This window comes from Pipistrellus kuhlii, unplaced genomic scaffold (assembly GCF_014108245.1).
Source record: "Pipistrellus kuhlii isolate mPipKuh1 unplaced genomic scaffold, mPipKuh1.p scaffold_m20_p_132, whole genome shotgun sequence".
Classification (NCBI taxonomy): Eukaryota; Metazoa; Chordata; class Mammalia; order Chiroptera; family Vespertilionidae; genus Pipistrellus; species Pipistrellus kuhlii.
In genome coordinates, this window is record NW_023425441.1 from 313183 (window position 1) to 331456 (window position 18274).

At 65.0% G+C, this 18274-nt stretch overlaps 1 protein-coding gene across 2 annotated transcripts; it reads right to left on the reverse strand.

Moving 5' to 3' along the window:
• Positions 1-42: 42 nt before the first annotated feature.
• CHID1 (chitinase domain containing 1) lies at positions 43-15388 on the reverse strand. Of its 2 annotated transcripts, XM_036436243.2 has the most exons (13): positions 15243-15388; positions 10807-10958; positions 10298-10447; positions 10008-10140; positions 9145-9189; positions 8025-8131; positions 7690-7751; positions 6419-6511; positions 4440-4541; positions 3919-4074; positions 568-648; positions 409-451; positions 43-213 (listed from the first exon to the last, which is right to left on the reverse strand). In XM_036436243.2, the coding sequence occupies exons 2-13, from the start codon at positions 10915-10917 to the stop codon at positions 115-117; spliced, it is 1182 nt and encodes a 393-aa protein (XP_036292136.1). In that variant the 5' UTR covers positions 10918-10958; positions 15243-15388; the 3' UTR covers positions 43-114. The 2 variants fall into 2 exon arrangements, with proteins under 2 accessions (XP_036292136.1, XP_045437042.1); XM_045581086.1 differs by lacking the exon at positions 15243-15388 and having other exon boundaries at positions 340-451.
• Positions 15389-18274: the final 2886 nt, after the last annotated feature.

Here is an 18274-nt window from a genome sequence, read left to right on the forward strand (position 1 = left end):
TCCTCGTGGTGCCCCGCCAAGGACTGCGACAGACAAGGCAGGAGGCAGAGAAAGGCCTGTATTTCCCACGCCCACGCCCGTGCGTCCACTGCTGAGGTGTGCCCAGAGCTGGGCCTAGAGCAGGTCGTAGAAGTAGTCCAGGCCCTGGCCCAGCTCCCAGATGGACAGCCCAACGCCCAGCTCCTGGGCCAGCTCCAGCCGCAACTGCACGGACTGCACACAGGCAAGCGTCACTGCCTCGTCCCCAGCACAGCCCCCGTGGCCCACGCGCCCCGAAACAGGCCCAGGTCAGCCCTTCCCCCAGAGGGAAGTCTGACCCTGCACAGCCCCGCTGCCCACCTCGGCCTCTCAGTGCAGGTCACTGGCCTGGGCTCTGGCTGTCCCCCCGCCCCCGGGCGGCCCACACACCTTCAGACTCGGGTAGAAGATGATGTGCTTCCCTCCTCGGTTTCTGCAAAGGCAGTGGGACCGAATGCCTCCCACTTCCCCTGGCCCTCAGGGCAGAGGTGGGCGTGTGGCAAGGGGCCCAGCCAGCCCCTCAGCCCAGGGCGCGTCCCGGACACTCACCTCTTGTACTCCAAGAAGTGTTCTGCGGCCTGGCTGTCCCACTCGATCCGCGGCCTGTGCTCTCTCAGGGTCTGGATGTACCTGGAGAGGCCGGGGGTGTGTGTGTGTGTGTGTGTGTGTCAGTGCCAGGAGAGGGAGGGGCGAGGGGGAGGCCGGCGGTGGGGGCCCAGGGGCAGGAGGCATGACCAAGCGCCTTCCCAGAATTCGACGAAGGCCTGGCCTGCCAGAGGCCCCCGGGGGCCGCATGCACATGGGGCAGCTCATCGGGCTGGAGGCCGTGCCTGACCCTCTCGGGGCGCCCTTCCTCTGTGCAGTGGGTCACTGCCAATCAACGGTGTCCCTGCCCACAGGCTGCCCTAAGCTTGGGACGGCTCTGGGGGGGCGCAGTGGCCTTCCAGATGCCCTGGTGGGAGGGGACGTCCCTCCTGACCCCCCACAGCCCTGCACACTCCCCACTGACCCTCATGCCGGTCACAGAGACACGGACCCAGGGGAGGCGCGATGGCGGGCTAAGGCGTGTCCGGCCCCTGTGGGCCTGTCTGCCCTCACACCTCCTCTGGGGGCTCCCCACAGTGGGCACCAGGTGCCCATCTCTGGAGGACAACCTCCCACCGCCATGGAGGCCGTGGCCCGAGCCCATGGGGTGTGGAGAGGAGCGCCTATGGGTCCAAGCTGGGCGAGGCGAGCCCAGCCCCTCGGGCCATCCACCCGGTCCCATCCTGGGCACGCGAAACCCTCCGGGCTGGGAGCTGTGCCCTCCGGGCCCTGGTGGCCCTGCAGCCCAAGACTGTGTGTGTGAGTGTGTGTGTGTGTGTGTGTGTGTGTGTGTGTATGTGTGTGTGTGTGTGTGTATGAGTGTGTGTATGTGTGTGTGTGTGTGAGTGTGTGAGTATGAGTGTGTGTGTGTGAGTGTGTGTGTGTGAGTGTGTGTGTGTATGTGTGAGTGTGTGTGTGTGTGAGTGTGTGTGTGTGAGAGAGTGTGTGTGTGTGTGTGTGTGTGTGAGTGTGTGTGTGTGTGTGTGTGTGTGGGTGAGTGTATGTGTGTGTGTGAGTGTGTGTGTGTGAGTGTGTGTGTGAGTGTGTATGTGTGTGTGTAGGGGGCGTCCTGGGGCATCACCCAAACCACAGCCCTCCCTCGGGGCAGACGTGACCCCGGCCTGTTCTGAAAGCCTCCAGCTGACCTGCCTGCCTGCCACAGGCCAGCTCTCTTCACCCACATGCCCTCAGCCCTCTCCTGCACGACCTAAGTGGCGCTGACCTCCGTTTGCCCTTGAGGCCCAAGTCACAGCCGCTTGTCATTCATTCCGGCCCCTGGGGAGGCCCTGCTGGGCGGCAGCATCTGCTCCTGCCAAGGTGAGGCTGGCTGCAGCACGGGCCAGGCGGCTCCCCTGATGGTAGCCAGCCGCACCCTGGGCCCCGGGACCCCTCTCCCCACCTGCTTCCTCAGGCCCCGAGGCCAGGGCTGGCCGGCCCTCTCCTGTCAGGGAGGGGCTCATTTGGGAGGGGAGTCAGCAGGGGCTGCAGCCCAGAGGGGATATAGCCTTCCATCCCTGGCTGGAAGCAGCCAGACCCAATGCATCAGAGAGCAGCGGTATACGTGTATGAACAGGTGCACACTCCTGTACATGCACACACATACACACACGCGCACACACTCCCCCCCTTCACGTCAGAATGCCTTTTCCGCAGCCCCTGGCCTTCAGAGCAGCTGGGGCTGGGGGCCACGTGGAGCCTTTAGTCACCTGACCCCAAAGCTGGGCTAGGGCTCAACAAGCTGCTGTGTGAGCTACTGTGGGCGCACGCTCAGTGAGCAAATGACGACCCTCCCCCAGGTTCCATGTGAGAGAGAGTCTGAGCCCAGAACCTCAGACTGTGACTGGGTGACCGCGGTTAAGTGAGGTCAGGGGCCCCTCATCCAGTGTGACTGGGGTTCTCCTGAGAAGAGGGGATCAGGACGCAGACACGCAGGGACCAAGTGGGGACCCGGGGAGGAGATGGCGTCCACACGCCCAGGAGAGGCCTTGGGCTCCAGCCTCTGGGAAGGGCAGTGAGTGGTGAGCCGTCTGCGGTGTCTATGCAGTGGCCTGAGCAAGGACAGTGGTCTCCCAGGCCAACAGCCCTGCAGGCCAGGGATGGCGGGGGGGGGGGGGGGAGCGCCCGGGGGGAGGGGGGGGGGGGGGGGGGAGGGGACCTCCCCAGAAAGGTTCTGACGGGGAACGAGGGTTCTGACCACAGAGCCCCGAGCAAGGAACAGCGGCAGCAGCGCGCCGACCGCGGTCTCTGGACGCCCTCACGGGCAGGACCAGGGCCTGAGAGAGCAGCGCCTCACGTGCTTTCCAGGAACAAACAGGCACCCAGAACCAGGCTTGCACACCTGGCCTAGAGCGCAGGCCCCACGAGGGTGGTGAAGGCCCCAGAGCCAGCCGACGCCTGTGCCGAGTTTACAGGCGACTGGGAAGACGGGAGACGTCGCAGAACCAACTGCTGGGCCATCGGTGACAGGACAAGCCCAGGGGTCAAGAACAGATGAGACAGGCCAGACAGCAGCACGAAATGTGAAGTCGGAAACAAAACCCCAAAGAGCACAGAAGGAAAGACGGGTCCCCAGAGGACTCTGTGTCAGCGGGCCAGGGACAGGCCCAGGACTGGACACACAGGCATTCGAGGCCCAGAGAGAAAGGGAGGGGAAGGCAAATAATTGAAGAAACTGCCAAAATCTCCCTAAATCTGATGAGAACCCACAGACCCAGGAAGCCCAAGGCAAACCACATGCAGGAAGGAAGGGCCATGCAGGCCCCAACCAGTCACCATGGCAGCTGCTGGGCAGCTCCATGCAGGGACGACACATGGAGGGACAGCACCTCCACACGTGGCCCACTGGACACAGAGCAAGAAGGTGACAAAGTGACAGCCCAGGGGAAAAAAAAGCGGATAACCTCGAGTTCTATATCCAGCAAAAATATCTTCCCCAAAAAGGAAGCAAACTAAAGCTAAACAGAGTCCAACACCAGCAGAGCTGCACAGAAGGAAGTCTGGTCCATGTGACAAGGGCCTTTCTCCTCCCCCTCCTCCCCTCCCCTCCTCACCGCAGTAGACGCCACTCACATCATGAAGGCTGTCCACCCACCCGCTGACAGAGGTGTAAACACTAGGGTGCCCAGATTGGGTGTACAAACATGGCCCCCAACTCTGAGGCTCAGAGAGGCTCTGCTTGCAGGCGTCTGGCAAGTGGTCAGACCCTGCCAGGCCTTTCGCCCGCTCCGCCCATCGCCTCTGGCAGACCTGCAGGCCGATGGGGCAAGGGCCTCTGGGAGGGCAGCACAGGCGGCCTGCGTGACGCAGCCCACTCACCTGGCCCCGATGACAGGCTCCCGGGAGTCCCTGGCGGCCGAGTAGTCCATGCCGTAGAAGTTGAGCCCCAGGAGGATCTTGCTCCGCCACTTGGACTTGGGGTCCAGGACCTGGACACAGGCTCGCACCCAGGACAGCGGAGCATTGGGGCCAGGCCTGCAAGGTGAGGGGGGAGTGGGCTTCAGTGTCAGGCAGCGTGGGCCTCCCAAACTGGAGCAAGGGCGTGTGCACACAGTGGGAAGGGGGCAGCAGCCAGCGAGCCTCCCACGGTGCCTTCCTGCCGGACATGCCCATCTCTGCCTGCTTCACCCGGGCCAACCGGGGGGCAGGACACCGGGAGAGAGCATTCCCCTGGGGCCGTCAGTTGCCATCTGTCACGTGCCCCCGAAGTGGAATGTGCCAGGCCAATTCGGGACTGTGCCCCTGGGACAGCTGGCAGCTGTGGTCCTGAGCTGGCCAGTGGGGAGCCCTGCCCTGATGGAGGTGAGCATGCGTGCACCCAGGGCCCAGAATCCACTCACTGCTGCGGGGACGGGTAGTCGTAGGTCATGAGGCTGAACCCGTCCAGCACAGGGCCCAGCTGCTCCAACTCCTTGTTCGTGAACATGCCCAGCTGGTCGGTCCTGCACGAGACAAGCACGGCTACCAGAGCCCATCGCACAGCCTGCCAGCCCCCCGGCCGTCCCCCCCAGCATCACCTGCCCCTCCCTGCTGGTCCACTCAGCATGAGCCCACCTGCCCCACAAGGGCCAGAGGGGACCACTGGCCTGCAGGCTCCTCAGCCTCCCAGCCTGGACCTCCACATTCCGCGTGCCATGCCACCCTCCTCGCCTGCCCCACACCCACAGGTGGCTGTGCCCACTGTCCTGAGCCACCACTCTGGTGCAGGCTGTCCTAAGCCCAGGTGAGGGGGATGGCTTCTGTGCAGAGGGGCACCCCATCAGGATCTCCCTGACCATGGGGTGACTGCCTGCCAGAAGCCACGGGAACCTGGGTGTGGCGAGAGGAGATGGGGGAGGGGAACGGCCACATGAAGGAGGACATCTGCCAATCGGGATGCCTGTGTGGGCACCGGTCTGTGTCTGGGGTGAGCTCCGAGGCTGAGCAGGAGCAGCTGGCCAGAGCCCAGGAGGACGTGCCAGGGCCGGCCCAGAGAGCGCCGGCTCTAATCACGCCAGTTCACTGTGCTGCGCTGACAGCTCCAGCCGTGCATGAAGCGCACCAAACCTCCACGCCCACCAGAGCACAGTGGCGGCTCCATGGGGGCGGCTGTGACCTTGGGAGCAGAGTGCAAGGTCAGCACTGCTGGGAGGGCCCCAGACACAACACAGCAAAGACCCGCCCAGAGCACAGGCTGTGGAGGGGATGCCGCCGCGGGCGCTGGGCGTGGTGCGAGGAGGGTGAGCGTGTCGAGGAGATGGTCCCGGGCACTGCAGCCGCCCGCTCTGAGCACACGCCTGTCAGCACACACCTGGCTGCCGCGGGCCACGGTCCCTCCCTCCAGCACCCCAGCCACCATACCGACAGCTTCCTCCTTTGGTGGCTCCCGGGGGAGGGGCCGTGACACCACTCCCACTCCCACTTCCTGCCTAGGTGCCAGGAGCTGGGCTTGAAGGTTCCTGGGCAGAGGGGGTCCAGCGGGAAGGGGCCCTGCCAGGCCCAGAGGACGGTCCCTCCAGGGGTGTCCACCTCGGCCCCTCTAGCACACCCACTGTGCGTCTGCTCTCTGCTCTGGCCCAGAGCTGTGCGGCTCCGCACCAGCAGATGCCGGGGCCAGGGAGGGGCTGCAGGCAAGTCCCTGCTCCAGTCACAGCACCAGTTGAGCTGCCCCCCAACCCACCCCAGAACCCAGAAGACCCAGGGAATGCTCGAGTCTGCCAGCCCCATCACATGCATGTACCACACGCATGAACACACATGTCGTGGGGGGAAGAGGGGCACGGGCTCCGGCTGGCTCGCTCCAGGGCGAGCACCACCAGCCCCGCTCTGGGATGGGTGCCGCTGTGGACACAGGTCCCACCCACTGCAGCCCGCGGGCCGGAAGGGGACCCTGAAGCGTGGGCACCTGGAGCCTAAGGGCTGAGGGTGGGCGGGATGCGGCCAGGCACGCTCCCGAGAGCAGCGCCTGCTTAAGGGGCGTCCGTCTCAGGTGCCGAGTCTGTAGGCTCCCGTGAGCCTCACGGGCCTTTTCTGAGGCCCTGCCCCTTTACCGGGTCTGCCCTGGCCCTGACTGGCACCTTGGCAGGGCGGACATGACAGCCACAGCGCCTGGACCCTCCCCCGCCCGCCCACCAGGCTCTGGAGGAAGCCTGACCGCCCTGAGCTCCGGGGGCTGGGCTGCAGATGGGGCCGCGAGTGCAGGGCCTCGCCTGAGGCGAGGGAAGTGTGTCTGAGACTCCATCCTCAGGCTGAGGACTCCCACACGCCTTGGCCGGGGTGGGTGTGGGGACTCGGCCTGGGACCGGCCGTCCCCCTCCCCGCCGGGCGCTGTGGTCCTTACCCAGGGGTGACAGCCGGAGGGATGACCAGGATGATCAGCAGCCGGGCCTGGTGCAGCGCCTCGGCCAGGTGGGTGAGCAGGTGGATGAGGCCCCTGGGAAGACACGCGAGGTCAGCCTAGGAGCCCGGACCGAGCCCCTTACGGCACTTCCTGCCCTGGAGGCACAGGATGCCCGGCCCCTCAGACACCGGCTCAGGTCCACACGCTGCCCGTGGCGCCCCTCCTGTTGCCCCAGGACCTGCCACGCGGTGCGAGTGGACGCGGGGCGCGAGGCCGTCTGGAAACCTGACCGGGTGGCAGCGCGGCTCTCCTGTCTCCATCCACCTTCTCTGAACCGGCCTCACCCAGGCAGGCAGGGGCACAGGGAGCTTCAGAAGCACCTGCTGGTGCAGGGTCTGAGCACGTGGAGCAGGAACCCCAGCCGCTGTGCGCTCCCCGCCCCCAAGGCAGACATCTGTCTCTGAGTCTTGGGCGGGGGCTGCTCCCCTTTCTCCCGATAGTGTCTCCCACCTGCCTTGGAAGACAGGTCCTCGGGGGATTCTCCAAGTGGCCGAGGCCGCCAGCTGCTTCACTACGAAAGGGGGGCAGCTGGCTCCTAGGGGGACACGGAGTCCCGGCCCAGTGCCCTCCTGCCCAGGAAGGCTTGGTGCTGAGCGGATTCCTTCCGACAGAAAGGGAGGGACAGCCTGGCAGGGTTGCTAAGTGGTTAGAGCGTAATCGCACGTCACCAAGATTGCAGGTTTGATCCCCGCCGGGGCATATAAAGGAAGCAACCGATAAATGCATCAGTAAGTGGGATGGCAAACTACTATTTCTCTCTCTAAAGAGGTAAATTAAAAGAAAAAAGAAAGTAAACAAAAAGGAGGGACAGCCAGTCCCAGAACGGGCGGCAGCTGCACCACCCTCTGTGGCGCTGTGGCCACAATTCTGGGCAGGAGAGCTCGGTCCCTGCCTCCGAGGGGTGGCCCCCACGTCCCTGACAGGCCAGGGTGGTGGCTGCTTGCAGGGGACTCTCCACCACTCCGCCCTGTTGGTCACTCTGGCCCAGGGGATGTGGCTGGGCAGCTTTCTTTCCAGGAGGCAGGCTTATGCTCAGCAGCACCTCCTGCTGGTGTGCGAGCCAACTGCGGCACTGCCCAGGCGCACGGTGGGGAGGCTCCGGCTCCTTCCACCCCCTGCAGGGCACCCATCAAAGCCACGACTGTGAGCCAAGGCCTCCACCCCAGTGGCTCCCGTCCCTCCTCTGGCCTCCCCGGGACCCAGCCACTCACACGTGCTTCTGGCTCAGCAGCTGGCTCCACACCTCCACCACGAAGCCATCAAAATGCTGGCTCTGAAAGGACCGGGAGGGTGAGGGGGTCTGGGACCAGGAGAGAAACCTGGAGGGCAGCCCCCCAGGCCCACCCACAAAGGTCAGGCCCAAGCGCACGCCAGAGGCACAGAAGGGCCTCCCTCAGGAGGCGTGGGGGTCCCCACAGAGACAAATGCAGAGCAGCCAGGCTCTCGTCTGTGCTGTCCACTCACGTCCCTCCCCACCCCAAGCCCCGGGGGCCTGAGGACAGCTGTGTGCCCGAGGCAGGGCCCCCCGGGCAGTGCCAGGCCTCACCTTGGCGACCAGGAGCAAGGTCCTGCTGAGCTCTTCAATCTCGTCCTCGCTGTCCCAGACGCTCTGGAAGTCCTTGTGCGTCCAGTCCTCAAACAGGAGCCGCGGCACTAGGGGCACAGGCCGCGTTACCCCCGTGCTCGGCCCCACGCAGGCCACGTGACCCCCATGCTCGGCCCCATGCAGGCCGCGTGATCCCCGTGCTCGGCCCCACGCAGGCAGCGTGACCCCGTGCTCGGCCCCACGCAGGCAGCGTGATCCCCGTGCTCGGCCCCACGCAGGCAGCGTGACCCCGTGCTCGGCCCCACGCAGGCCATGTGACCCCCGTGCTCGGCCCCACGCAGGCCACGTGACCCCCGTGCTCGGCCCCACGCAGGCAGCGTGACCCCGTGCTCGGCCCCACGCAGGCAGCGTGACCCCGGCCTCGGCCCCACGCAGGCCACGTGACCCCCGTGCTCGGCCCCATGCAGGCAGCGTGACCCCCGTGCTCGGCCCCACGCAGGCCACGTGACCCCGTGCTTTGCGTGCTCGGCCCCAGGCAGTGACCATGGGCACCAGCGTGGTCATCCAGCAGCTCATGGCCCGGCGAGACAGGCCCGGGCAGGACGGGCAGAGACGCTGCCCGTCTGCCCACACCCCTCCTCTGCTCTTCGCTGCCTGGCTCCGCGCGAGCATCTCCCACCAGACCCGACCTGGCCTCCGCTCCCGCACCACCAACCGCACGTCTCACACACATAGACTCACACCACCCCCACTAGCACCTCCTGCTGGCTCTGCCCCCAGCCTGCCCCACACTCGCCACACCCCACAGGCCCCACTGCACTTTCGGCACCGTCCCTCCCTGGCCAGCTGTGTTCTCGGGGACGGGGCGGGGTCGGCGTTACTCTCGGGCTTGGGCCCCAGACCCTCGCTGGTGAGTGAAGAAACTGGTGAAGGAGGCACTGGCCGTGCTGGCTGAGGCCGGGTGGGCGTAAGGGCCACAGAACCCTGGCTGGACCAGGCCACGAAAGCTGGCTGGCCATGTTTCTAAGTGGTTGGGGACTGGCCAATGCGCTGGATCACTCCATTCACAGGAGGTCACACCAGCCAGCACTCCTTCCCGTGGCCTAAGGGCTGGACTCACCTATACGGACGCCCTTGGACTGCTTCCGGACCGCCCGCATCCACCCTACGGGACAGGGAGAGGACGGTCAATTCGGGGACACAGCCCACACCCACCCACGGAGGGAAACGCTGCACAAGCGAGAGCAGAGGGAACTGAGGGAGGGTCTGGGGCCGCCCTGCAGAGCGGCCTGGGCTGGCAGCTCGGACACCGGGACTGCTGCTTGGAGCGGAAGGGTCCAACAGCCACATGCGGACGCTGCCCTCCTGGTGCCTCCCTGCCGTCTCCGGTCTCCGGTCCGCGGCCCGGGCGAGCCAGCACAGCCCTGGCTGGACGAGAGGCCGCGCTGCCTGCGGACAGACGCTTCTCCTGCTCCCTCTGCTCCACTCTGTGCTCAGAGAAGCTCAGCAGCCCTCCCGACGCCCCTCCTGGACGCCATGCGCCACCCGCCAGGAGGACGGGGTGCAGGCCAACCCGGCAGTCACATCACATTCTCACTCGGACACACTCGCGTTCTCTCACACGAACACACTCGCGTTCTCACAGGGACACACTCGCGTTCTCACACACGGACACACTCGCGTTCTCACACACGGACACACTCGCGTTCTCACACGGACACACGTTCTCACACACGGACACACTCGCGTTCTCACACGGACACGCTCGCGTTCTCACATGGACACACTCGCGTTCTCACAGGGACACACGTTCTCACACACGGACACACTCGCGTTTTCACACACGGACACACTCACGTTTTCACAGACACACTCATGTTCTCACAGGAACACACTCAGGTTCACTCACACAGACACACTCGCGTTCTCACACACACAGGCTCACACCACCCCCACAGGGCCGGGAGACGAACAGGTGAGAACCTTGGTCCACGTCGTGGAGCCCCATGACCTCGAACATCTCGCGGCCGTGCCTCTTCAGCTGCAGCCACACGGGGGAGATCTGTGTGAACTTGGCCCCAAACACCTTGGTGATGTCGTAGCCATGGCTGTTCCACTGGCGGAGGACAGAGTCCGGTGAGCCCCGCAGCTGGGCCAGGCAGCGAGCCCCCAGGACCGCTCCCACCGCACCCACGGCAGGGGCCCGGGGAGTGAGCATGCAGACCCAGCCCCACGGTGCCCTTGGGACGGCCCCGTCCACCAGGCCCCCTCACCGGAGTGACATAGCCCAGGACGTCCCCGGTGAAGTGCCTCTCCCGGGCCTTGGCCGAGCAGTAGCTGCGATGCTCCAGAACCACGTCCTCGGCTCTGGGGTTTGTCACCACCAGCCCCCGGTCCTGGACAGGCTTCTCTGCAAACTGCGTCTGGAGCGAAGGGAACAGGAGCGTCAGTGCCGCAGGCAGAGGCAGGGCGGGGCGCGGCCTCTCAGCCAGGAGCTGTGCTGGGGCGCCCCGTGCCGCTGACGGGTGGTGGCAGGGGGAGGCCGCCCGGCGGAGCGGACAGTCCTGCAGACTCGGTCTGCCTCCCTGACCGGACTTCACAGATGACCCAGGACGAGTGCTGGTGTGGGAAGCAGCGGAAGGCGGGGAGGCAGGAGTCTGGCCAGGGGCGGGCGCTCTCCCGGGGCCCCCTGTCAGCACACCAGGCCCCCAGGCCACGTGGAGGAGAGAGAAGAAAGAGAAGGTGCAAAGGGCCAGCCCTGCGGCCAGTCTCCACGCCTTACCTTCTCCTGCATGGACTTGGAGGCAGCCTTTTTGGAGTCTGACTTGGACAGGGTGGTGTGAGCAGAGCCGCAGGCCAGAGCGAGCCAGAGCACCCGGAGGAGCGCCTTCATGGCGGGCAGTCGCAGGGGGTGCAAGCTCGGAGTCCAGGGGGCTGCAGAGAGAGCGCAGAGACTGGAGATCACAGCAGCGGGGCATCCCCTCTGCCGACGAGGGTCCTTGTCACAGCGAGGCCTGGTCCCCAGGGCTCAGCCCTGCCCTGGATCAGCCCCAACTGCCAGAGTCCCCTTCCAGCACCGCTGGGCCCATGTCCCTCACGGACAGACAAAGGGGCTTCCCTGTCTCGGGGCCATGCTGACCACTGCTGGCCCTCTAGAACGCCGGCTCAGTGGTTGAGCATCGACCTATGAACCAGGAGGTCACAGTTCAATTCCTGGTCAGGGCATATGCACAAGTTTTGGGTTCAGAAGGCAGCCAATCAATTATTCTCTCTCATCATTGAGGTTTCTATCCCTCTCTCTCTCTCTGAAAAAGAAAGATAAAAATTATTAAGAACAAAACAAAGCGGTCCAGGCCAGAGGACTTCCCTGTGACTAACAGCCGCGGACACTGGAGAAGACGCCAACTCGGAGCAGGAAGGCTGTTCCGGCTGTGCGCACGATGCTCACGGCATCAGAGCTCACGACGGGGGACACGAAACTTCCGTTTAGAAGACAAAATACACGTGTCTATAACAACATCTAAATAACATGCAAATCAACTGAAAGACTCAACAGCATAATGGCTGTCTGGATGACCACGCTGACACCCACGGGCGCCAGGCCAGCCAAGGCAGGCGTGATGTGATTGGTGGGAAGCCTGGCCATCGCTCCATGATCCCATGATCCCCCTGCAGAAGGAGGCCCAGGCTACTGGCCGGCGGGGTGATCGATTAATCGTGGAGGTGGGGTGGGGGGCTTCACGATCACCCCAGAGAGGCCCAGGCTACCCAGCAGCAGAGCTGCAGCGGGTGGGCAGGGCCTACCTCTGTGGCTGACTGATCGCAGGGCTCCCACAGTGAGAGGTAACAGGCCAAGAGGAGGGATGCACCCTTCCCCCAGTGCATAAATGTCGTGTACCGGGCCTCTAGGGTACGTGTGCGTGTGCATGTGTGTGTGTGTGAGAACATATAAAGAAACAATAAATGAGGAAAAAGTACTCAGAACACACTTGCTAGCAAATTCCTACCTGTTATCTATGCATAACGCCTAAAGGGCTCTTACAAATCAGGGAGACTCCAGTAAAAAACGCCCACGACCTGCTCAGTGGGGACGTGAAGGGGGAGCACACAGCCCTAGTCGCAGAGGCTCCGGGACCCGGAGAGAAGGATGCCCCGCGTGTGAGCTCCAGAGGCCGAGGCCCAGCAGCCCCTCACTGTTTCTGGGAGGTCGGACTGGAGAAACCTTCCCGGGAACAGCCTGCCCATAAACATCATGCTTTCCGACGTTTCCTTTCGTCACAGGTCCTGCTCTGGAAACGCCCGCCCACACAGGACGCGGGAGATCGTCTGTGGCAGAGGGCAGCCTGCAGCTCCTCCTGCTGGGCCGGGGCAGGCACTTGGCTCCACCAATGGCAAGCGCACACAGCAGCACACCCGTCCGGATTTATTGAAAAGTCGGGGCTCCTCCAGAGGAGGAGGAGGAGGGGACGCCACCATGTGGGCTGTGCCGCGTCCTCCGTGGATTCATGTTTTCTCCTTCCGGCACGGACTGGCCGAGCTGTGCAGTGCATGTTGGCCCTCGCTCCCTGCCCGCCCCCCCCGTCTTTCCCACGGGGCAGCTGTGTAACAAGCCGCCCAGCCTGGCCGTCCCTGCTGCGCCTGAGAGGTGCAGGTGGCCTTGGCCAGTGTGGCTCCCTGGGCTGGAGCATTGTCTCGCACACCAAAAGGCCGTGGGCTTGATCCCGTCAGGTCACACACCCAGGCTGTGGGTTCCATCCTCAGTTTGGGTGCGTGTGGGAGGCAACTGATTCTCGCTTCACCCCCATTTCGACTTTCTCTCCCACGCTCCCTCCCGGAAAACCAATAAAAAGCATGTCCTCGGGTGAAGATTAAAAAAAAAAGTGCAGGTGTAGAGCACGTGGGCCAAATTGCTCCCTCCAGCCCAGCCCGGGGCCCGGTCTCCACACCAGCGGCTGGCATCGCACTCCTGGCCAGGCAGGGTGTGCCCGTCAGGAGTGGACAGAGCCAGACCCCCGGAGACGATCCTGTCAGCCTGCGTCTCCTCCCAAAGCTGCACGGGCTGCGATGTCCTGGGTGTCACTTCCCTGGGAGACAGGTGCCTGGAGCACATGGGGGCAGGCTGCCCAGAATTACCCATCACCCCCTGGTCAGACCGAAACTGCAGCTGCTAAGCTGTGAGGGGTCAGCTCCTGGCAGCTGGGCTGCTATGGGGCCAGACAGGCCTGAACAATGCGCTTCCACTCGCTCCGAGGTCCGGCCGTGCATGGGAGGGACCTGCCGGCAGGAACTACGTGGAGCGGTGGGAGGTGCCCACTCTGCGGGCACCATCTGTGGCCCCAGGCGCCTCCTCCACTCCAGGTGGGGTTAAGCTCACCGAGGATGGAAGAATGGAAACGAAGCAGGAAGTGCTCCCACAGCAACCTGCAGGCTCGATGCTGCCCTAGCCACCTCCTGCCACAGCCTGCCGCCCCTCCTGCTGTCCTGCACGTGGTGGACAGAGACCCCTCTGCCTGACCCGACCTCACACCGCGGGACTGGAGGAAAGGGGAAAGGGCCCATGGAGATGGGGCCAATGTGGAGGAAGACGGGCCCTGCTGGCTTCAGTGCCAGGAGCAGGGGCCACAGAAGGACCAGACCGAGCACAGGCCCGGTGGGCGCTGCGCCAACCTCCTGCACCCGGGCCTGCGCGGGGCTGAGGAGACGCCCGGGGAGGAGAACTTGGCGTGTCGTGCTGCTCCCTGACCAGCGGGGAACTTTCCAGACTGTGTGGCATGGTGGTGGGCACCAACACGTGAGCTGTCTGGCGTGCGGGGTGCTTGGTGAGCCCGTCGGGGCCCCTCCCACAGCTCCCCCCTGGGCACCGCATGGAGAAGTCCACCGGGCCTCCTGCCAGGCAGAGCGAGTTTCCCTCACGTGCCCACGATCTCTTTGGTGTGGACGGTCTGGCGAGGGGGTGTGGTATGTAGTGACCCAGAGAGGCTGCTACACCCCAAACCAGGAGCTGCTGGAGGGGCCTCAGGCCTGTGTGGGGCCACCATCTGGGGCTCCAAGCTTGGGGGGCTCTTTCAGCCTCGTGCCCAGAGGACAGCTGGTTCCGGGGAGACATCAAGCGCTTTACATGGAGACCCACAGAAAGCCATTTCAGCCTCGGGGAGAGGGCCGTGCATGGGAGGGACCTGCTCGTGGGCACCATGGCGTGTCCGGGAGGGGGTCCCCTCGCCTACACACTCATGCTCTGCCTGGAAAGGACTGGGTCCCTGGGGGGACACCCAAGTCCACAGTGACAGCGCTGGCCACAGCCCAGGTCACGCGCACACACCAAGCGTGGACCGTGTTGTATGTGTGCTGATCGGGGCTCCTGTCCCGTGATGCCCTCCGATGGGTCCTCTTCCTTCCAGACGCTGGCTGTTACCGCGGGACGGCTCTGCTGCCCACGGGCGTGCAGTGTCTGACTGGTGTGACACTGGTGTGTCCAGGGTCCCTCGCTGACACCAGGCTGGACGCTGAGCCGCCTTTGTCTTCAACAGAACGGCCAGTGTGACTGACGATCGGTCACTCGTCCCAGCCGGCGCCTCTGAGTGCAGTTCTGGAGCCGCGGGGTCCCGCGGGAGCGGTGAGCGCTCTGGACGCGAAGGCCCCCTGGAAGCAGGCGCGCAGGCCCGGCGCCATTTGTGGGCCACGTGCTGCTCAGGCCGGGCGTCCACCACGAGGTCTCCACACCGCAGGCGCCTTCCGTGCAGTGGCCACTGCGCTCCCCTGACGCCGGGGCGCGGACACAGGGTGCCCCGGGGTGGGGTTCTCCGCCAGCCACTGTGCCCTGGTCCCCCTGGGCTCAGCTCTGATGACCCCTGTGAGGCTGCGGCCTGAGCGAGGTGGGTCCAGGCCAGTGCACCCCGACCAGCCGGGGTCGCCTGCCCGGGGGACCGGCCGCACCGCCTGCACACGCAGCGCGCTCTCCCGCTCAGGACCCCACTCCCGCTCGCTCGTCCGCACCGGCCCACGCCCGCTCCGCCCGCGCTCGCTGCGCCTCGGCTCACGCCCCCCCCCCGTCGCCCACGCCCCTCGCTCCCACACCCCCTCGCGTCCACGCCGGCCTCACGCCCTCTCCCTCGCGCCGCCCGCGCGCCCACGCCGCGGAGGGGAACTGAGGCCGCGCGAGGAGGAGGCGCCGGGGCGCGGGGCGCGGGCACTACCCCGGCCGGCCGCCGCGGGGCTCACCTTCATGTCCCGGAGGCCGGCCGACCACCCTCGCGCGCGGCCGGAAGGCGCTCGCCAGCGCCACCGGAAGTCCCGCCCCGGGACGCTCGCGCGCGCTCCGCCGCCATGCCACGCCAGTTCCGCGCCGCCACCGACTCGCAGAGCACGCTGGGGTGGGCCGAGGGGAGGAGCCTGAATTGGGCGGGGCCTGACGGTGCGCTGGGGGCGGGCCGAAGGGGGAGAGCCGGGGCGAGGGGCGGGGCCTGGTATGGACGGGGCGTGGTCGAGTGGGCGGGGCCGATGAGCTGGGCGGGGCCCGGACCCTCGCGTCCTCTGTGGGGTGGTGAACGCCCCCGTTGCCGGTCGTTTCGCAGGTTCCCGCGAGGGGTCGGGGTTCCGGGGGGCGTGGGCACCGCGGCGTGTCCCGGGGGCGGTCCCCTCGCCCTCGCAGCTCACACTTTGCCTGGAAGCCTGTGCGCCTCGTGCGACGATGGCGCTGCAGCCAGGGGTGACCACCAGGGGGCGCCCGAGGCCCCAGATCCACAGCCTGGCGTGGGCGCGTGGAGGAGCGGACCGCGCGGGACCGGCTTCTCCTGCTTCCACGATCTTCTCTCCTGGACGCGGGAATCGTCTCTCCAGGCTTCCCTCCTACCCTTTTGGTGGCCGCCCCGCCCCGCCCAGCCTGCCTCCGCCGTCCCCCACATCTCCCTGGGGGAGTGCATCTCAGCCCTCGCCTTCAGTCTTCTTCCAGGGGCTGGTGGTGCCCACACGCTGTCTGGAGCAGGGACACAAACCCCACCTGCCCCAGACCGGCGCCGTCTCTCTGCTTGCCTCCGGGAGCAGTGGCACCATCTTGCAGATGCAAAGAGATCCCCTCTGTCTCAGCTCCCAGTACGTGCCCTCCCTGGCACAGCCGGAACGCGGACGTGGCCAGCAGCTTCCCTTCCTTGATACCAGTGAACAGATGCCCCCACCCATCCCCAGCCGTTCCCGGCAGTTTCCTGTAGAAAACCACACAGCTGGTCCCCACCCTGGCCCTGCCCGGCAAGGCCAGGACCACTGCTCAGCTGTTTCCCCATTTCTGCTGCGTGAGCTGTGTAAGAGGCTTCTCCTGGAACGGAACTTTGCTTTCTTCTTTCTCTTCCCCATATTTCCTGCCGTTTTCCAGAGTGTGGCTCCGGCTGGTGAGTGCTGATGCATGGCATGTACCAGCGGTCACGGGTCACGTGTTCCCGGTACCCGGCTCAGCCCCGAGACCTGACCTTGGGGTGTTGATCCCCCGTCAGGCAGAGCTCTGGAGAGGCCCCGCGAGCTGCGCCGGAGGTCCTGCCCCAGGGGTGGTGCCGCCCCAGGAATGCCACGCGGCATCGCGGGTCTCTCACTGAGAGGCACTTAGCCATGGTGCCACTGGCTTCGCGGGTCCTTGGCGCTAAAGCCCTGTACCACCCACTCGGGGTTCACTCGGGGAGGGCCAGGAAGCCTGGCCCCTGCCCCCTCTGCAGAGCTCCCACTGGGCAGCATTCGGGGCTCCTGACAGCTGCCGGCCTCCCAGCTGCCCGGCTGGTGCCACGGCGCCCCCTGTTGGAAGCTGGAAGTGGGTCCACATGGTTCAGCCACAGGAAGGCTGTGGAGCGTTAGTCAGAGGGTCGGTGTCTGCAGAATTAAGTGGAGCCTGAGCGCATGGCGGGTCTGTGTCCCTGGAGGTTGGAGACAGCCCGGGGCTCGGCACACGCAGTCAGTCTCACGGTGTGTGAGCTCTTGTGCTCCCCGGACAAGCTGGCGTACTTAGGAAGGAAGTAGACAGACCTCCTTTATAAGTTCGATTCTGAGCGCTGAAAATGCCCAATTTGCCGATACCGGTTTGGCTCAATGGATAGAGCTTCAGCCTGCGGGCTGAAAGGTCCCAAGTTTGATTCCGATCAAGGGCATGTACCTTGGTTGTGGGCACATCCCCAGTAGGGGGTGTGCAGGAGGCAGCTGATCAATGTTTCTCTCTCATCAAAGTTTCTAACTCTATCCCTCTCCCTCCTCTCTGTAAAAAAATCAATAAAATATATTTAAAAATAAAAAAGAAAGAAAATGCCCAATCAACTGAGTTTGCAGGTGGGGCCAAACACGATGCAGAGGCCCCTTACAAATGACTTTAATGTCTGCGCAGCTTTCAAAGGGAGTAACCGGGTTCGTAAAATGGAACTCAACAGGTTAAGAAATTAGGTTTTGAATGTACAACAGCCATAAGCCTAATTGTTTAAATTTAAGGGAAGTCTGAGTGTAAGCCCCTGTCCAGGCTGAGGTCCCGGCTCTGAGCTGAGTCTGGTGGGCCCCCTCACACGGCTCTCTCTCTCTCTCTTAATATATTTCTTTATTGATTTCAGAGAGGAAGGGAGAGATAGAAACATCCGCGATGAGAGAGAATCATTGACTGGCTGCCTCCTGCTCGCCCCACACTGGGAATAGAGCCCACAACCCGGGCCTGTGCCCCTGGCTGGAATCGTACCCGGGACCCTCCAGTCCACAGGCCAACGCTCTATCCACTGAGCCACACCGACTAGGGCGCTCAGCCCTCCTGTTCCCGCCGCGTGAGGGCAGAGGGCACTAGAGGTCAGAGGGCAGGCAGGCTTTGGGGAGCGAGGGGCAGGCAGACACAAGCCCTCCTGCTGCGACTGGACCCTTTCCGCTCGGGGTGCTGTCCGGCCGAGGGTCCGCAGGAGGCTGCCCCTCCAGGAAGGCCTCACGAGTCCCTATGCTCCTATGGGGAGCCCAGACGTGGCCGGTGCCAGGAGACCACGCCCCGCCCTGTGGCTGTGGAGCTTCCGTGGGCCTCTCCCCTCGCTGAGCCAGCACAGGCGAGGCCCCTCCCGGCAGGGACGACCAGGACTTGTGCTGTTTCCTCGGAGGCCTTGGCCCGGGGGGCTCCAGGGCAGGGCCCAGGCCACTATCACTGGCCACGTCCTGTCACCCCCGGACCCTGACCCAGTCCTGCCCTGAGGCCGGAAGCCCAGGAAGAGAAACACACACATCAGGATTTCCTCTGCCGGCGCCCCCGCCCGCGC